General features: G+C 51.4%; 6 protein-coding genes across 6 annotated transcripts; 3 read left to right on the top strand and 3 right to left on the bottom strand.

Annotated features, from left to right (window-relative positions):
• Positions 1–1,869: 1,869 nt before the first annotated feature.
• P152DRAFT_466528 (uncharacterized protein) lies at positions 1,870–4,129 on the top strand (the record flags this gene model as incomplete). Its single annotated transcript, XM_033680695.1, has 2 exons — positions 1,870–1,976; positions 2,035–4,129. The coding sequence occupies 2 exons, from the start codon at positions 1,870–1,872 to the stop codon at positions 4,127–4,129; spliced, it is 2,202 nt and encodes a 733-aa protein (XP_033534305.1).
• A 293-nt stretch (positions 4,130–4,422) lies between these two features.
• P152DRAFT_345923 (nascent polypeptide-associated complex subunit beta) lies at positions 4,423–5,878 on the bottom strand. The gene is made up of 5 exons (XM_033675366.1): positions 5,759–5,878; positions 5,573–5,669; positions 5,544–5,547; positions 5,112–5,277; positions 4,423–4,972 (listed from the first exon to the last, which is right to left on the bottom strand). Exons 2-5 carry the CDS (start codon positions 5,620–5,622, stop codon positions 4,716–4,718), a joined length of 477 nt encoding a protein of 158 aa, XP_033534304.1. The 5' UTR covers positions 5,623–5,669; positions 5,759–5,878; the 3' UTR covers positions 4,423–4,715.
• Positions 5,879–6,150: 272 nt separating this feature from the next.
• Positions 6,151–7,270, top strand: P152DRAFT_473811 (actin depolymerizing protein; the record flags this gene model as incomplete). Its single annotated transcript, XM_033681274.1, has 4 exons — positions 6,151–6,169; positions 6,222–6,778; positions 6,831–7,100; positions 7,157–7,270. 4 exons carry the CDS (start codon positions 6,151–6,153, stop codon positions 7,268–7,270), a joined length of 960 nt encoding a protein of 319 aa, XP_033534303.1.
• A 141-nt stretch (positions 7,271–7,411) lies between these two features.
• P152DRAFT_458483 (succinate/fumarate mitochondrial transporter-like protein) lies at positions 7,412–9,133 on the bottom strand. The gene is made up of 6 exons (XM_033679477.1): positions 8,980–9,133; positions 8,880–8,927; positions 8,780–8,829; positions 8,516–8,711; positions 8,233–8,457; positions 7,412–8,158 (listed from the first exon to the last, which is right to left on the bottom strand). The coding sequence occupies exons 1-6, from the start codon at positions 9,044–9,046 to the stop codon at positions 7,779–7,781; spliced, it is 966 nt and encodes a 321-aa protein (XP_033534302.1). The 5' UTR covers positions 9,047–9,133; the 3' UTR covers positions 7,412–7,778.
• A 2,499-nt stretch (positions 9,134–11,632) lies between these two features.
• Positions 11,633–13,699, top strand: P152DRAFT_396718 (putative monooxygenase; the record flags this gene model as incomplete). Its single annotated transcript, XM_033676372.1, has 5 exons — positions 11,633–11,773; positions 11,824–11,928; positions 12,002–12,065; positions 12,125–13,164; positions 13,241–13,699. The coding sequence occupies 5 exons, from the start codon at positions 11,633–11,635 to the stop codon at positions 13,697–13,699; spliced, it is 1,809 nt and encodes a 602-aa protein (XP_033534301.1).
• Positions 13,700–13,954: 255 nt separating this feature from the next.
• On the bottom strand, positions 13,955–15,187 carry P152DRAFT_507478 (Metallo-dependent hydrolase; the record flags this gene model as incomplete). Its single annotated transcript, XM_033682535.1, has 2 exons — positions 14,468–15,187; positions 13,955–14,344 (listed from the first exon to the last, which is right to left on the bottom strand). Exons 1-2 carry the CDS (start codon positions 14,957–14,959, stop codon positions 13,955–13,957), a joined length of 882 nt encoding a protein of 293 aa, XP_033534300.1. The 5' UTR covers positions 14,960–15,187.
• Between the last annotated feature and the right edge of the window lie 138 nt (positions 15,188–15,325).

Below are 15,325 nucleotides of genomic sequence, written 5' to 3'. Positions count from 1 at the left end.
CATGGGTGTGTTGCGCGGAGGTGAAGGGGAGGAGGAAGGCGAGGAGGAATAGAGATGGCATGCTCGCGGAAGCGGTCGTGGATTTCGCAATGCGCCACTGGGGTATAGGAAGACCTGATGGCATGAATCTTTCGCGAAGGCTTCGTATGATTTTGCGAAGCTTTTGGCCAATGTTCGAATCCGAAGTTCGGGGTGGAAGCCGCCGACGTGTGAACTCGGGAGAATGGATGTTGGCCAATTCGAAAGCCGAAAATGGGGGTTCCGGCGTCCTGGTTAGTGACCGTTGAGGCGGCACGGGAAATTAATTTCGAATAGATGAAGCCCTGGGATCTTCACAAGGTCGAGATAGAAGAAAGATTTCCGCGACTTAAGTTCGAACCTATGGAATGTCGAGGACCAGATTGTTGAGTGGGATGACAAGGATGATGGTGGAATGCGCAATCAATTGGAGAGATATAGGGTAGGGCCAACCCAAGAATATGGGGAAGATCAGAGTGCAAGGTTATATTGAAAGATTGGATGGATGACGATCCACCAGATGAGGAGGAAGGGAGAGGTTTAAGGAAATGCCGAAGCTGGAGATGAGGAGGAGCAAAGACGGCTGAAGGGGATATGATATAAGGTCGTTTTTGAGCCCCAGAAACACCGAATAGCGTCCGAAGTTTACCGGTCTTATTAGTACTGTGTGATGTACTTTGTCAATAGATATTTCTCAAGCGGAAATTGTCGTGGTTATTATTGTTATGAGGTGTTTATGCGGTCCAGAGTTAAGGAGCGTTGGAGTACATAATATCGGTGCTACGATCGGTGTCAGGTGCCACAGAGGGTAATGGAAACGGGATTGCGGGTATTACTGGATTAAACTACTGCAGTCAACGTATTACATGTACCGCCGGGTTGGAGGCCCGAAACCAGGACACATGAACGATGGGCCGTAGAGCAAGTTCATTGTCATCAATCATCATTTGCCTCGACTTCAGATGCGGAAAAGGCCTGGTGAGCGAAATCAGAAATGACAGGGGTGGCCGGATGTGCGATCTTTTGAGCAAGTTATCATTGGTCAATTCGGAGGAAACAGGGATACTCAGCCAATAATAGGGTCCAACCAGGTCCACAGAGGATCGCAGCTCGTGCACAATGCGACTTGGCGCATGGACGGATCGTGTCTTAGTTTTTCCCTGTATCGCTGCTCACTCAGATTTACTGACGCATTCAAGTCCCAATCGCCGTTCGGACGGGGTGCGGATACGGACAGCATTACTAGACTCGACAAAAAGTACGGTTGCCACCGGAATATATTCGACACTCCACGACTGTATTCCGGTATAGCTGCATTAATCCCTGCACACGGGCACTGAATTGTTTTGCAATTGAACGAGGCAAAGTCCATGTGGCATTTCTCCACTGTCGCGACCTGATGCATCCATCATCAAGTGGAACGGCGTAAACGTTGGACATGCGACACTTGCGGAACCAACTCCAGCATAAATCGACCCTGACGGCTGACGCAAAGTCGCAAACATCATCACCGGCATAACCGGATCCGTTCACATTGGCTAACCTAAAGACACATTCGTCTCTCCTACAACAAACCACAATATCGTCATTTGCCCTCCTGTAGCACTTCATCGACCGAGGAGATGCTGGTGGGTCGATTCTTGAGTTGAACCTCCGCCCGCCACTTCGTCTTCATAACATCTAGCCGAGTGCGCGCTCGACTTTGACCGTCTCTACCCCGGGTCTGCCCAACAAACAAGTCTTCATTGAGACAATACAAGAGCTTGGAAATCTATCGGTGCACTCCATACCTTCATCATGTCGCACGCCGGCCATAGCATGGGAGGCATGTCGGGCGGATCGTCCAAAGGAATGCCTCCTCTGATGTCTTTTCCGCAAGCATATTGGGGCGTCGTAGGGACTACAATTGCCATTGCGTGTATAGCCAACGTCACAAATTACTTTATTTACAGGCAAAGGTGAGGATATCCTGCTGTTCCATTTGATCTCAGGACGGCGCGCTGATGGTCATGTTAGAATATGGGCTGCGAGCAAACGCTCACCCGACCCTTCTCGACCCAAATCTCTTTTGGCTGAGACGTATGCAACGTTGACTGCAGTAACCCGAGAAGCGAGCAATGCAAGTTTGACTTCTGTTACCATTTCGAACTGGCATATGCGATTCCCGACGCTCGGCAAGACGTCCCTGATCGTAGCCAACATCATCCTCATCGTCGCCTTAGGCCTCTATGGATTCGACACGCGCGACCGGTGGTCCATGGAGAACATCGGCTACCGTACGGGGTTCGTGACGATTTCTCAGATTCCGCTGATATTCCTGCTGGCCGGCAAGAATAATATCATCGGCTATTTGACAGGTCTGGGATACGAGCGCCTCAATTGGTTGCACCGATGGACTGCTCGTTGCCTCCTGTTCAGTGCGACGATCCATATGGGATATTGGTTCACGGCCTGGGCTCCGTATGGAGGCTTTATAGAGCGCAAGATCCGGACGGATCCGTTAACGCAACGAGGCCTGATTGCCTGGTGTATCCTGCTGTGGATCGTCATCTCCAGTATTGCCCCCATCCGAGGGTGGCGGTATGAGATATTCGTCGCCCAGCACATCATCTCGATCGGCGCGTTGATCGGGGTTCTCATGATCCACACGCCCAAGGAAGTCCATATCTTTTTGTGGCTTCCTGTCGCGTTCTTCTTTTTCGATCGCGTCGCACGGATTTTGCGCGTGCTCTACCTGAATCTCTCCATTTTCCATCCCAAGCAAAGGCGCTCCGGCGCCATGAACAGCGCATGGGCTTGTCGCGCGGAATTGACACCCCTAGCCCCTGATCATACCCGCCTCACTATCCGCAATCCGCCTATGTCATGGCGACCTGGACAACATGTCTATCTCTCTTGCCATTCAATCGCCCCTTTACAAAGTCACCCTTTTTCCATTGCCAGCCTCCCGTCCGATGGCAAAATGGACTTCGTTATCAGAGCACGTACTGGTGGAACCAGGAGGTTGCACCATGTTGCATCCAAAGATCAGCAGGCGCCGATCCTACCGACGGCAGAGACAAAAGAAAGAACGGATTCTCAGAGTGACCAAGTGAGCTTACCTATTACAATCGAATCCCGCATGGCTGCCATCGAAGGTCCTTACGGGATCATGAGACCACCGGAGCAGTTCGACAGCCTTGTGCTCTTCGCCGGTTCTACAGGAGCCACCTTTTGCGTTCCTATAATCCGGGACGTGGTGAGACGGTGGTCGGCGATGCACTCCGCGTCTCCGACTTCGCACCGGGCACTTAGTATCTACCCCCCCGATATAGCGGCGACCCGACGGATACGATTCATATGGGCGGTCAAATCACGGCACCAGCTGGCTTGGTTCTGCAGCCAGCTCTGCGATGCCAAGTCGGAAGTCGAGTCGCTCCGAGCGAATGGCGTAGACGTACAGCTCGACGTCAGCGTCTGTTGCACCTGCGACGATGAGTACGTCGGCGAGCATCGCAACCTCCTCCAGTCCTTGGGCCATTTCCACTACGGTGAGAAGCGACCCGAACCAAAGGTGACGCATGGAGAGGTCAAGCAGGTTCAACCCGCTGCATCCGATGGGAGCCTCGCCGTCGATGAGAAATCGGCCTTGAAAAAAGGAATCGCCCCCTCTGATGGTGTCCCGGTTCAAGTCCACGAAGTCGACTCCCAGTCCTCCGACAACGACCAGGACCCCCAGAGCAACACCGGGGGATGCGGCCCATCCGGCTGCTGCTGCTGCGCCCCCACCGACGCCTCTGCTCCTTCAGAGTTCGTCTGCCGATGCGGCATCACCCCCGCCGACTCCGAATCCCGTCCCTCCAGCGCCGAGCCACCAAAGCTCACCAAATCGTCCACGTCCCCGTCGCTCCACCCCTCGATCAACCTCGCCACGGGCCGCCCGACGCCCGAACCGATCATCCGGGCGGTGCTGGAGAAGGCGCGCGGGGAGACGGGCGTGTTGGCGTGTGGGCCGCTGGGGATGATGGATGGTGTGCGGGGGGCGACGGTCAGGTTGAGTGATGAGCGGGCGGTGCATAAAGGGACCGGGGCGCAGGGTATCTGGTATTATGGGGAAGGATTCGGCTGGTGATTCTCAGCGGGGCAAGATTATGTATAGCGTTGTTTATGGAGGCCTAATGAGTCATGATTAGTATACCATCCTTCCCAGGGGTTCTCGGCATTGGGTGGCTGTTGATTGAATGCATGCACTAAGCGTTGCATTGTACAGTACAACAATAGGGAGATACCATGCGTATTCCCGTTTCAGCCAGCCGGCTGTAGTGCTAGTATGATATCGGTAATCTCCAGTTGTTTCCACGACGGTATTATCATATCGAAACGTGATGGGCAATTGTTACTTTCCAGACGCATGAGAATCCTACCGGCCGACTCAATGGATTGACGATCACGCAACACACAGCACCAAACCGGTTGAGGATGGAAAAGGCACTTTTGACTCGTTTGCTTTGATCGCTGGAAAATGCATGCGTGCCTGAATCCTTTCTTCCGGTTCCTTTCCAGAACGGTCCACCTGGATAGAGAAATGCGTACTCTTAAAACTCCCTAGTAGAATCCCAGCCCCCGTGGAAGGAGCGCGTCCCTTATCACCGTACGGCGTCCTCGCGCGATCGTCCTGCTGTCCGGCCTCGTTCGGGAACCTGGCTCCCCAGGCGACTTTACTCGACGCCTTCATCTTTGTCGAAGGTCTCGCCGGCCACCAGGTCCGGGATGTCATCGTCGTCCGCCTCGCCCTCGCCCTCCTTACCCTTGCCACCGGCGCCTTGCATCTGCTGATAGCTCTCGGCTAACTTTCGTAGCGACGCGAGGCTGTCGGGGCCCAGCTGGTTCAGGATACCGGGGACAAGTTCGGTGAGCTCTTTCTCTTCGCCGTTGCCGTAGATGGCGAAGGTGTTGGCGGGAACCGCAGCGTGAACTAGGAGATCATATAGTTAGTAAATGAACGAGCGGGAGCTAGTAGCGGCATGAGATAGGGTGCTGTAGACAAGCTAAAGAGAAGAAAGGCATCGATTCCATCATGGATGGTACTGGGAGACTAGACATATCGCGCATACCTTTAGGTGCCGAGAAATGAATGACATTGCCGTCCGCCTTGAACATGTTGACCTCCTCGATGGCCTGGATCGGCTGCACATTGAGCTTCTTCAACGCCGCTTGAAGCTTCTTGTCATCGGTGCCTGATGACTTGTGGACCTTCTTGACCTTGCGGCGCGGTGTGCCCTTGCCACTAGAGGATATTATGTTAGCCTTTGCCCATCCTAGCTGAAATGACCGCTCATGTTTATCGAAAACTGGCAGCACCCGACACTGCATCGACGAGCGAGACCACCATGCCGCGTGTTCCGATGGATTTCGCAAGCGGTAGATGCCGTCGTAGTGCTCGTCGGCTTGAATAGAATCCAAAACCCGAAAGTGGACATCACTCACCCTATATCCGGAGTCAGCCATGGTTTTCTCAAACGGAGATAATGACAGCATCTTTCGACATTGCTACGAATTTGCATGAAATCATCACTCACCAATGCGCACCGACGCTTGCATTCGTGCAAGCTTTGCTTGATCCATGGCTGCTGAGATCTATTCGGTTGAGATGCGGAAGTTCAAGGTCGGGGCTGTCAGGCTCAATTAGCTGGGACCGACGAGTCGAGGAGCAGAGTGATGTGCAAAAGATGTGCGCTCCGACGGAACTGCAATCACGTACCGAGGAAGAGTTGGGCGGTTTCGTTGTGGGCTCGGGGAGGTGATAAATCACGACTTTGACACAGCTTCATGCGAAAGTTGTGTCTCCGGCTGGGATGGTGCGGTGGAGAGGAGGGAGGTGTGCGGGATTCTCGCTAAGATTGGGGCGGAAGTGGGAGGAACAGGGCGGAAGTGGGGCCGGAGCGGAGCGGGCGGCGGAATCCGGGGAATCTTACTCCAACCATGGCGCTCGAATGTTTAAGGCGCTGGAGAGGCGAGAACCCGACCATCCAGGAATTCGGTGATAACCAAGACGCGGGAAGAGGAATATACCAGTCAAGGTCCAGGCATATTCACGGGTTCATAAGGCAGCTTTTCTGTCAACCTGTAGTATATACCAAGGATTCCATCGAAATGCAGTCAGGAATCTCCGGTTCGTTCCATATCATAACACGATTGTCGCAAGTGGCTAACCAGTGTTGAAGCAAGCGCGGAACTACACAATGCCTTCAAGTCTTTTCTGAACGACACAGGCCTCTATGCCCTTTTGGCCGTCATCGAGAAAGAAGCCCTCGTCCCCTTCGATAATGTCTCCTCCAAAACCGACCTCCCCCAGCACCTCAAGAGAGACCAAGCCCTCTACATCATCCTCCGAAACTCCGACAGCGCTATTATCGCCATTACCTACGTCCCGGACGCCGCACCGGTCCGCTCGAAGACCCTCTTCGCGTCCACACGGCTGACCCTGCTCCGCGAGCTCGGGTCCGAGCACTTCGCCGACTCGATCTTCGTCACGGAAGCGGACGAGCTGACCGACGACGGGTGGAAGAAGCATCAAGCGCACGCCTCGGCGGAGCGGCCGTTGACGCAGGAAGAGAAAGATCTGGAGGGGATTAGAGAGGCAGAGGCGTTGGAGAGCGGTGGAACCGGACGGAGGGGCGGCGGATATGGGACGAGTAAGGTGGGCTCGAAGCTTGGAGAAGGGGTCGTTGAGGCGCTGAGAGCGCTGGGTAGTGGCTCAGGCTCCGAGTGCCTGCAAATTGTAAGTCGTAGGATACGATCCAGAGTATCAATGTCTAATTCATGGAGTTAAGCGGATGGATGTGCAGGCGGAACAACTAGAGCTGGTCGGCCCCGCTGAATCCGTGGATGTCGCCTCTCTGAGCTCTTCAATATCATCGCAAGAGCCACGGTATACCTTCTACAGATACAGCCACCCGAATGCCGATGGGGATGCGCCCATTCTCTTCCTCTATACGTGCCCAAGTACGGCAAAACCGAAAGAGAAGATGCTCTACGCCGCTTCTAAGCGAGGCGTTGTAACGATTGCAGAGAAGGAGGCTGGATTGAAGCTTGCAAAGAAGGTATGACGATCATCCCAGTGGACTTGGGGTTTTGGAAGTTCTGACGCGCATGTTAGCTTGAGGCGAGTGACCCCTCCGAGATCACCGTGAGCATGATTCAAGACGAGTTCGCTCCGAAAGTAGAGGAGAAAGCTGGGTTTTCGAAGCCAAAGCGCCCTGGGCGGCGATAGACAGCTCCAACCCAGTTGCTCTGGACGTTGTCCAAAGCGCAAGCAAGTGCTAAGAGCAGCCTCGGGGAATTTGGCCTTATGGATTCACGTAGGCATGACAGGATAGAGCCATCACCTTGGGCCATTCATTTCCTATTCCGCATCGATCGACTAGGTTCAATATGATGATATTCACGTGGATTGTAGATATGTTAAACTATGCCTCCATAGTCTAGCTTCTGTCATCGCCGCTAGAGGTATAACGTGCTTTCGTTGCCTTCTATAGAAATGTAGATACTTGATGAAGAAAGAGCTTGCAATAGCAATATAGGAAGGCCAATGGAAAATGCTCGATGAATCGCTTCAATGACTATCTGTGAGGAAATAGGTCTGTAACTGGTCATGACGCCGTGCCCACATGCTTTTGCTGTTTACCCGACCCTCTAATATAGTAGTCAGATAGGATGCTCCACCAAGAAGAACACAAAAGCACAGAAACCCAAAAATTTCAATCTCGCATTCGCAGCACTCACTCCTCGTACTTCCCGCCCGGTAGCACATCTCTGGACTTTTCCAAGACGCCCTTGAGGTATTCGTACACCGTGAACGTCACGGCCTGCCCCGGAGCTACCCGCATGACCCGAGGAGTAATGCCCTTGTAAAAGCTTCGCGTGCCCTCTTGTTTCCACATGTCGCTGCTGATGTTCACGATGCGTCCCATCGCGGTGTCGCCAGGCTTGGCTGGGGTCTTCTGAAGGCGGGTTTTGATTGTGTCAATCGGTGCATTCGAAAGGGGTCCCATGGCACCGGAGACGAGACCAATGAACATGGTTTGGTACGATGGTAGGTCGGTGGTTCCTTGCCACTCTTGGAGCCAACGTCGGAAGTATGTGTAGGCAGTGAAATTCACTATACCGGACATCATTAGCCTCGATCTGCATTTGGTACCGAGTTTGATCAACTCGTTGGGAGACATCACTCACCTGCCTGGTTACTTCCTTGTCTTAAGGCCGTCAGTGATACACCCCGATACAGAGCGCCAAATCCCTCCTCCCTTACGACCGTATACAAGGCGTGGGCGGCGTTCCGGTATTTGGGAACATCCAATGGGTCTGCCATCGAGTGGTGTTGAGCCTGTAGCCGAATCTTGATAACTTCCATAGGCGTAACCACCGCCACAGCTTCTGTGACACCGGCAGACAGACCAGCTGAGTGGATGTCAGTGAACAAGGTCGAGAAAATCAATAGTATCGGGGGATAACGAACCAAGGAAGGTTGCTCGTCCGCTGACGACGCCATTCTCGTCTGCGAGAAATTGCTTGTATTTCTCGTAGGAGGTAAATCGGATGGCCATTTTGGGTACGATTCCCGTCAGGACCGCCCCGAGACCCTTATATAACCCCAAGGGTGTCTCCTTCTTCACGATTTCGGTGCCGGTAGCTATGAAACCACGCGGTTTAACCTATACCGCCGGAGCATTGTCAGCGTCAACAGCCTCGCCCTACAGTGATGTGGAAACAGTGCACTGACCCCTGGAGCTCGCGCTCTCCTTGAGAGCTGCATTCGGACCTTGATGGTATCTGGAGGAGGTCAGATTCGGGATATAGAAATATTATGGGCAGTCACATACCCAATGGATGGCAAACAAGCGCTTCCATCATGCCTGCACCTCCTCCAGCTGTATACGGCGTTAGTGACGATTTGTTGGCGGGAAATTGAAGCCAACATGCCTATCAAGTTGGTTGCCACGGATGCAGGCTTCTTCCCACCCGGGCCTTTCGTCGTGTTCGCAGCCATTGTGAGGGACAGGCAGGTCAGGTCGGTTGGACAAGGTGGCGTAGATCAGATCGTGAAATATATACGCAATTGAAACACCAAAAACTCGAATATGGAAGCAAAACACAAGAGCTCCTAGGGCGGATGACTCTGAACTGCGGCCGAACGGAAGGCAAGCGGGAAAAGTAGCGGGAATGCGATGCGATGAGACATGCGCAAGCCGGTTAGTTATTTAAGACAAGCAGGACTCAAAAGTTCAGTCGGTTAGATCTCGGCGCACGCAATAATTCGCAGGTCCCGAGACCAACTGGGACGCACGACACAGGCATCCCAGAGTTCCAGTTATGCCCGGCGGTTCCTGAGTTGCTCTCTGGTCAGCGGTCGTCGAGATGGGCGGAATCCTGATGAGCCTCGGTCGATCTGCACCCTAGCGATGACGGGTTTCCCGAAGTCGGGAAGAAACGCCGGACGGTCAGAGGATGGAGCGAGTTTACCCGGGCTGATGATTCGCGGAGCCGCCATTGTTAGTTCGCCCGAATTTGATACACTGGGACCCTGGAAGCTCATGCGCCGTGCAAAATTCGCATTAAAGTTCAAACAGACAATGAAACAGATGCGGACTTGTGGACTGTGGTAGACTGGTTACATAGTACCTGTAAGTATATAGTAGTTGCCATCGATGACGGATGGATAATGCGGGGTTAGTTTTGTACTCTCGCCACTCTGAAGTCGGAAGATTAATGCATTTATCGACTGTAGTGATAAGTATTCTTGACATTTATTTGCTTTTACTTAGATAATTTTCTGTGGACATTAGTGGTATACTGTGTGACTTAGAAATGGGGGGCATCTTGAACTGTGACGTTGGACTAAAACCGAGTCCAAGGCCTCGCTTCTGCGCTTCCCAGAGGCGACCAGAGCACAGATGGCGGCATGTGATCAGTGATGCCGGATGCGGGGAGGAGGATCATGTATTATGTAAATTGTAAACTGAGAAGTGAGGACCTCTTTGGGACTAGCGTTCTATATCAGTCTTAGCGCGCCTGGCTGTTTTCGTTTATTTCAACCCCCAAACTTTCAAGGCTGGTGAGATTTGTCCCCAATGCTAACTAGTACTAATAATGGAAATTAATCGCCCGATTTAACCTAGCGCATATTTTCCTAATGCAGCCTTGCGACGTGTTCGCAACGCATTATAAGGCCTTGCACTCCTTGCTGACCTTTCGAGGCCTCGTTCAGATTGTCGATACTAGAATAACTACTATAATTGAGTAGCTGTTGGTCCATGGCATGCAGCATGGCTACGGCTTCGTAGTCAAGCAGAGCTACCCTCACAAAACCGATATTAAAACACGATATTACAACCACTGCGATCGATTCAAAAAGTATCAGTCAAAAGCAAGGGCTCGAAGCACAAGTACTCTCGCAACAGGAGGTCCTTTTAAGCTTGTTCTCTTCAAGACGAATCGCAACCAGTGGAAGCGGGAGGTTCGAAACCATTATTATAACTATCCCCGATCACTTTATCTTAGCGCGCATAATATCTATCGTAAACGGACAATAGCATAGAAAGACACGATCTAGTTCATGATATATACTGGGGCGCGGCCGATGGAGATATTGGCTGCTATTCAAAAGGAGGATCCGGATACGCTGGTCTCCGCTACCAACATCCATAGTGAGAGGAAGGTAATTAGAAAGAAGCACTTCAACGGGAGGAGTCCTATCGAGACGTTGTTGGACGATCTCTCTATCCCGCAATGGGTCTCTAATACATACTGTTAAAAAGGATGTGGAGAACCACGTGCATAGTCTCTTCTTTGCCTACCAGAAGCAGATCGAGTTGCTGCTTGCGAATCCCGATGTCCTGTTGATAGACTCTACGTACCGAACCAACAAGTACAAACTCCCACTGTTGCACATACTTGGCTGCACCAATCTATAGACCTTCTTCTCTGCAGGCTTCTACTTCCTCCGTAACGAGACACAAGCAGACTACCATTAGGCAATCTCAAACTTCCTCCTCAATACAGGGGCACCACAGCCACGCATGTTCATCAGCGGTCAGGAGGATGCAGTGAAACTGGCAGTTCGCACTCTGTTTCCAGGTGTTCTACAACTCTGATACGTATGGCATATCAATAAGATTGTGCAGACAAAGGCTCAAAAGACCTGGCGAGACGCTAATGGCATAACAAGAGAAGAGAAGCAGGAAATCGGTGATAAACGGGCTAAATTTATGAAGCGTTGGGCCTAGGCATGCTCCAGCTCTGACTACACAAGAAACAATAGACCTAATTAGAACAGCTTGTTTACATAAAGAGACCACTTGAGTTCCAATTCAAGTGGGACGTATTACTGAAAGATCATGCTGACCAACGAGAACTTTGCACATATCTATGCGAAAATCAATACCATACGTGCACCGAGTGGGCAGCTGCATAGACGTTTCATCACTGATATTATAACAAAATTACTACTTCTCCTGTTGAAGGAATGCACAAGGTTTTGAATGACTACCTTATGAGTTCAAGAGGCGACTTACTACAAGTTGTTCAAATGATTGAGCAGATGATCAATCATGAGATATGCAAATTATTTGTTACAATGAACCCTGCAGTGGCCCATCAGCGACATTCGACTACGCCGCGAGCGTCATCACCATCTGCCCGTGACCATCTGGATGATGCCACCCGACCTCCTTTCTACCCTGAAGCTAGACCATTAGATCCTGACCAACCGGTAAAGGTATGGAAAGCATACGCCCGTCAAATGTGTGAGCATACTGAGTCTTGTAGATTATCATCGTTGGTGCCGGCCTTGCGGGTATTATCACGGCAATCTTGCTGTCTTACAAGGTCCGAAACTTGTCATATGTGATTTACGACAAAAACACAAAGCTTGTAGGCCCAAAGCCCTCGCCCACTCAAAAAAAAGGGAAAACTCATGAACTGGCTAACAGCGTCACACTCAAAGGGCGGGACCTGGGCTGAGAATGTTTATCCTGGTGTTCGATGTGACGTGCCGTCTCACTGTTATCGTAAGGGTCTTTGGTGACATCCGTGCGACTCGATTTGTTTATCTAATCTTGATGAGTAGAGACGACGTTTGCTCCAAACCATCACTGGTCGGAATATTACTCTAGGGGCCATGAAATCCGTGAATACTATGAGAGCATAGTTAACAAGTACAATGTACGCTCGCATATCCAGTTTCGAAAAGAGGTCATCAGAGCAACATGGATACCAAATCTGGCCAATTGGGAAATTCAAGTCAAGAACATGGACACCGGTGTAATAACAACAGATACCGCCCCATTCTTCATCAACGCCCAAGGTCGACTCAGCAAGCCTCAAATGCCGGACATCCCTGGTCTCATGACCGAATATAAGGGCCCTGTCCTACACACTGCAGTGTGGGATGTCAACTACGACTTGACAGGCAAACGTGTCGCCGTGATTGGCAACGGAGCAAGTGGGCAACAAATTGTCCCGAACATCCTCCCAAAAGTTGCCCACCTCGATCACTACGTGAGATCGAAAGTCTGGGTGACTCCGAGCCTCCAGAAAAACACGGTCCAGGCTGAAGCCGGTAATCCTGGTGGTTACCAGTACACGAAAGAGGACATAAGAAAGTTCAACAATGATCCTGAGGAGTATGTGGCGTATCGACGCACTATCGAGAAGAATCTTCACGAACGATTCCAGCGGACAATCCTGGGCAGCGAGGACAACGAGGAGCTTCGAGAAGCATGCATCAAGACTATGTCTCGCCAGCTGAACGGTAGCAAAGAATGGCTTGACAGGCTTTTACCCGACTTTGCACCCGGTTGCAAGCGGCTGACTCCCGCTCCTGGATATCTGGAGGCACTACAGGATGAAAAGGTCACCTTCGTACAGGACAGAATCGATCGTGTTACGGCCAAAGGAATCGTGACATCCGATGGACAGGAGCGTGTGGTCGACTTGATCATCGCTGCGACGGGGTTTTCAAACGGTTTTGTTCCCTATTTTCCAACGGTTGGCCGAAACGGCGTAGACATCAGCAAAGATTGGGCAAATGGAGGAGCGGTAGGCTATCCGGAGACATACTTTGGGATCATGGCCCCCGACATGCCCAACTACTTCTTCATTCTCCAGGTATGTATCCTTTTATGACATGAGACCGCGAGATTCCGTGATGGTTGTTCCGTTATATATTAACATGGAATTCTAGGCGCAAAGTAATGGTGGAGGTGGATCCATCCCGCTGCAATGCGAGATATCAGCTACATACATTGCCAAGGTTATCCGTAAACTCCAGCTCCAATCATATCGCTCCATCACGCCTTCAAGGGAGGCCGTGGAGGATTTCAATGACCTTTGTTTGGGGTACTTTCAGGACAAAGTCGTCAGCGACACTTGCAGCTCGTGGTTGAAGTCTTCAGGACCGAAGCCTCGAACTCTGGTTTGGTGGCCAGGATCCGGACATCATCGGATCATGATTTGTCGTGAGCCGCGATGGGAAGACTTTGATTATGATCGATCAGGAGATGCAAAAAAGAATAGATATGCCTACTTTGGCAGTGGCTGGACGGAGCGGGAAAGGATCGGAGGTGTTGAGAAGCTGACATCTTACCTCAAGGCCGAGGACAAGGTGGACCTTGAACTGCTACACGAATATTGGAACAAGTAACTAGACTTTCTAAATCTAACTATTTGTACATTAGGTCCTAAAATTGTCCCCCATTCTTGAGTGTCCGGGTCTTAAGCATTCTGTATGACCTAGCTACGCTGTTTTATCAGTAACTATAGATGATCTCTTTTCGACAGTGTCTTGTGCTCTGAGGATACACCTTATCTTCGCCATCACCTCGACACCGTCACCATGGCCCCTGGTTCATTTGAGCCATATTAATGAGACTCTTGTGTCTATAATTTATTTATTTTTTCAACTGCCTATAATGGTCTCCATGTATCGCAGCCAATTCTCCCCTAACACCTTTTTAATTTTCTCCTCGCTCCAGCCGGCTCTCGCCATTGCGACAGGCAATTCAGGTCGGTTCTCCAGAGGCCCAAGTGGCTTGACAACCTTTGCAGAGGTTCCCCAAGGTGTCGAACGTCGGGCGTAGCCCTTGTCCTTGTTGGCCCAGTCCATGAAGGCACTGGGCCGCTTATGGCCGTCTGCGTTGTCTGAGCCGATGCCAACGTGATCCTCGCCACATAAAGCAATGGTGTAGTCAAGAGCGGCAACATAATCATCTATAGTACTGTCGTTGCCTTTAGGCATGTGCGGGCCAAAGCAGTTGATACCAACGTAGCCACCTTTTTCGGTACACAGCTGAGGAGTGCATCCGGCTTGTTTCGAGGGTGGTCAACGAGCCCTCTTGGGAAACCGTGAGAAATGCACGGAGGCTTGGAGGCATAATTGATGGTATCCTCACTAATTAGTCCTGTCGCCGACGTGGCTCAGATCGACAATCATTCCCAGTTTGGCCATCTCATCCACGACTTCGCGCCCAAATCCCGTCAGACCCGAGTCGTTCAATTCCGTGTATCCAGCACCAGAGTAGTTTTGCGTGTTGTAAGTCAGCTGCATCTTGCGCACTCCCAGCTCGTGGAACACACGCAAGTAGTCGAGCTGGTCTTCAATGCCAGCGGTATTTTGCCAGGACAGGAGGATCGCCGTCTTGCCTTGACTCTTCGCTCGGCGCACATCTTGAGCCGTGTACGCCTGCACAATGATTCCCTCATGCTCTTCGAACCACCTCTTCCATTGGACGACTTGTTTTATCGACTGTTTGAAGTCTTCCCAGATCGAGATTGTGCATGACGCCCCCGTGATTCCGCTGGCATGCAGTGCAGCGAAAGTTTCAGGGCTCCATTTGGCTACTATGAGCGAATCGAAGTGAATCGAGTCGGTGAATATCTGCTTTGCTTCTGCTTCGGTGACCATGATGTCGTCGTCTCGGAGTCCTCGGTGTTGATGCTTTCTTTGATATCCCTAAGTCTGACTGGTAGCGGTGTAGGATAGGATGTCACTGTAAACGAACGGAGCACCGAGACTCAAATATATGCACTGCTGATATGGCCTGCTCCAGACGAAGTGATCCCCAGAGGGTCAAACATATTTATGCGTTGCTCCATGGCTTAATGCCGAGTATAATTCTCAAATCCAGCACAGGTCGGGCATTTGGTGTCGATAACACCCAAATCAAAGTCCCGGACTACGTTAGCACGGAATGTGGAATCTTGATGGCAACATATGCTCCAAGGGGTCAAAAGCTGGAGGAAGCAGGGGTGGAGGACGGGAGTCCGCTCG

The sequence above is a fragment of the Eremomyces bilateralis genome (assembly GCF_010015585.1).
Source record: "Eremomyces bilateralis CBS 781.70 unplaced genomic scaffold P152scaffold_9, whole genome shotgun sequence".
Classification (NCBI taxonomy): domain Eukaryota; kingdom Fungi; phylum Ascomycota; class Dothideomycetes; order Eremomycetales; family Eremomycetaceae; genus Eremomyces; species Eremomyces bilateralis.
This window is presented reverse-complemented; position numbering and strand designations above follow the sequence as displayed.

What these genes read in the sequence shown, in the direction of transcription:
- P152DRAFT_345923 (XM_033675366.1), bottom strand. Translation starts at nt 5,622, where the DNA reads ATGGATCAAGCAAAGCTTGCACGAATGCAAGCGTCGGTGCGCATTGGT. An exon ending in TCATTTCTCGGCACCTAAAG is followed by an intron (nt 4,973 to 5,111) that starts GTATGCGCGATA and finishes ATGATCTCCTAG; the next exon opens with TTCACGCTGCGGTTCCCGCC.
- P152DRAFT_458483 (XM_033679477.1), bottom strand. Translation starts at nt 9,046, where the DNA reads ATGGCTGCGAACACGACGAAAGGCCCGGGTGGGAAGAAGCCTGCATCC. An exon ending in GCTTGTTTGCCATCCATTGG is followed by an intron (nt 8,830 to 8,879) that starts GTATGTGACTGC and finishes GACCTCCTCCAG; the next exon opens with ATACCATCAAGGTCCGAATG. An exon ending in ACAAGGAAGTAACCAGGCAG is followed by an intron (nt 8,159 to 8,232) that starts GTGAGTGATGTC and finishes TGTCCGGTATAG; the next exon opens with TGAATTTCACTGCCTACACA.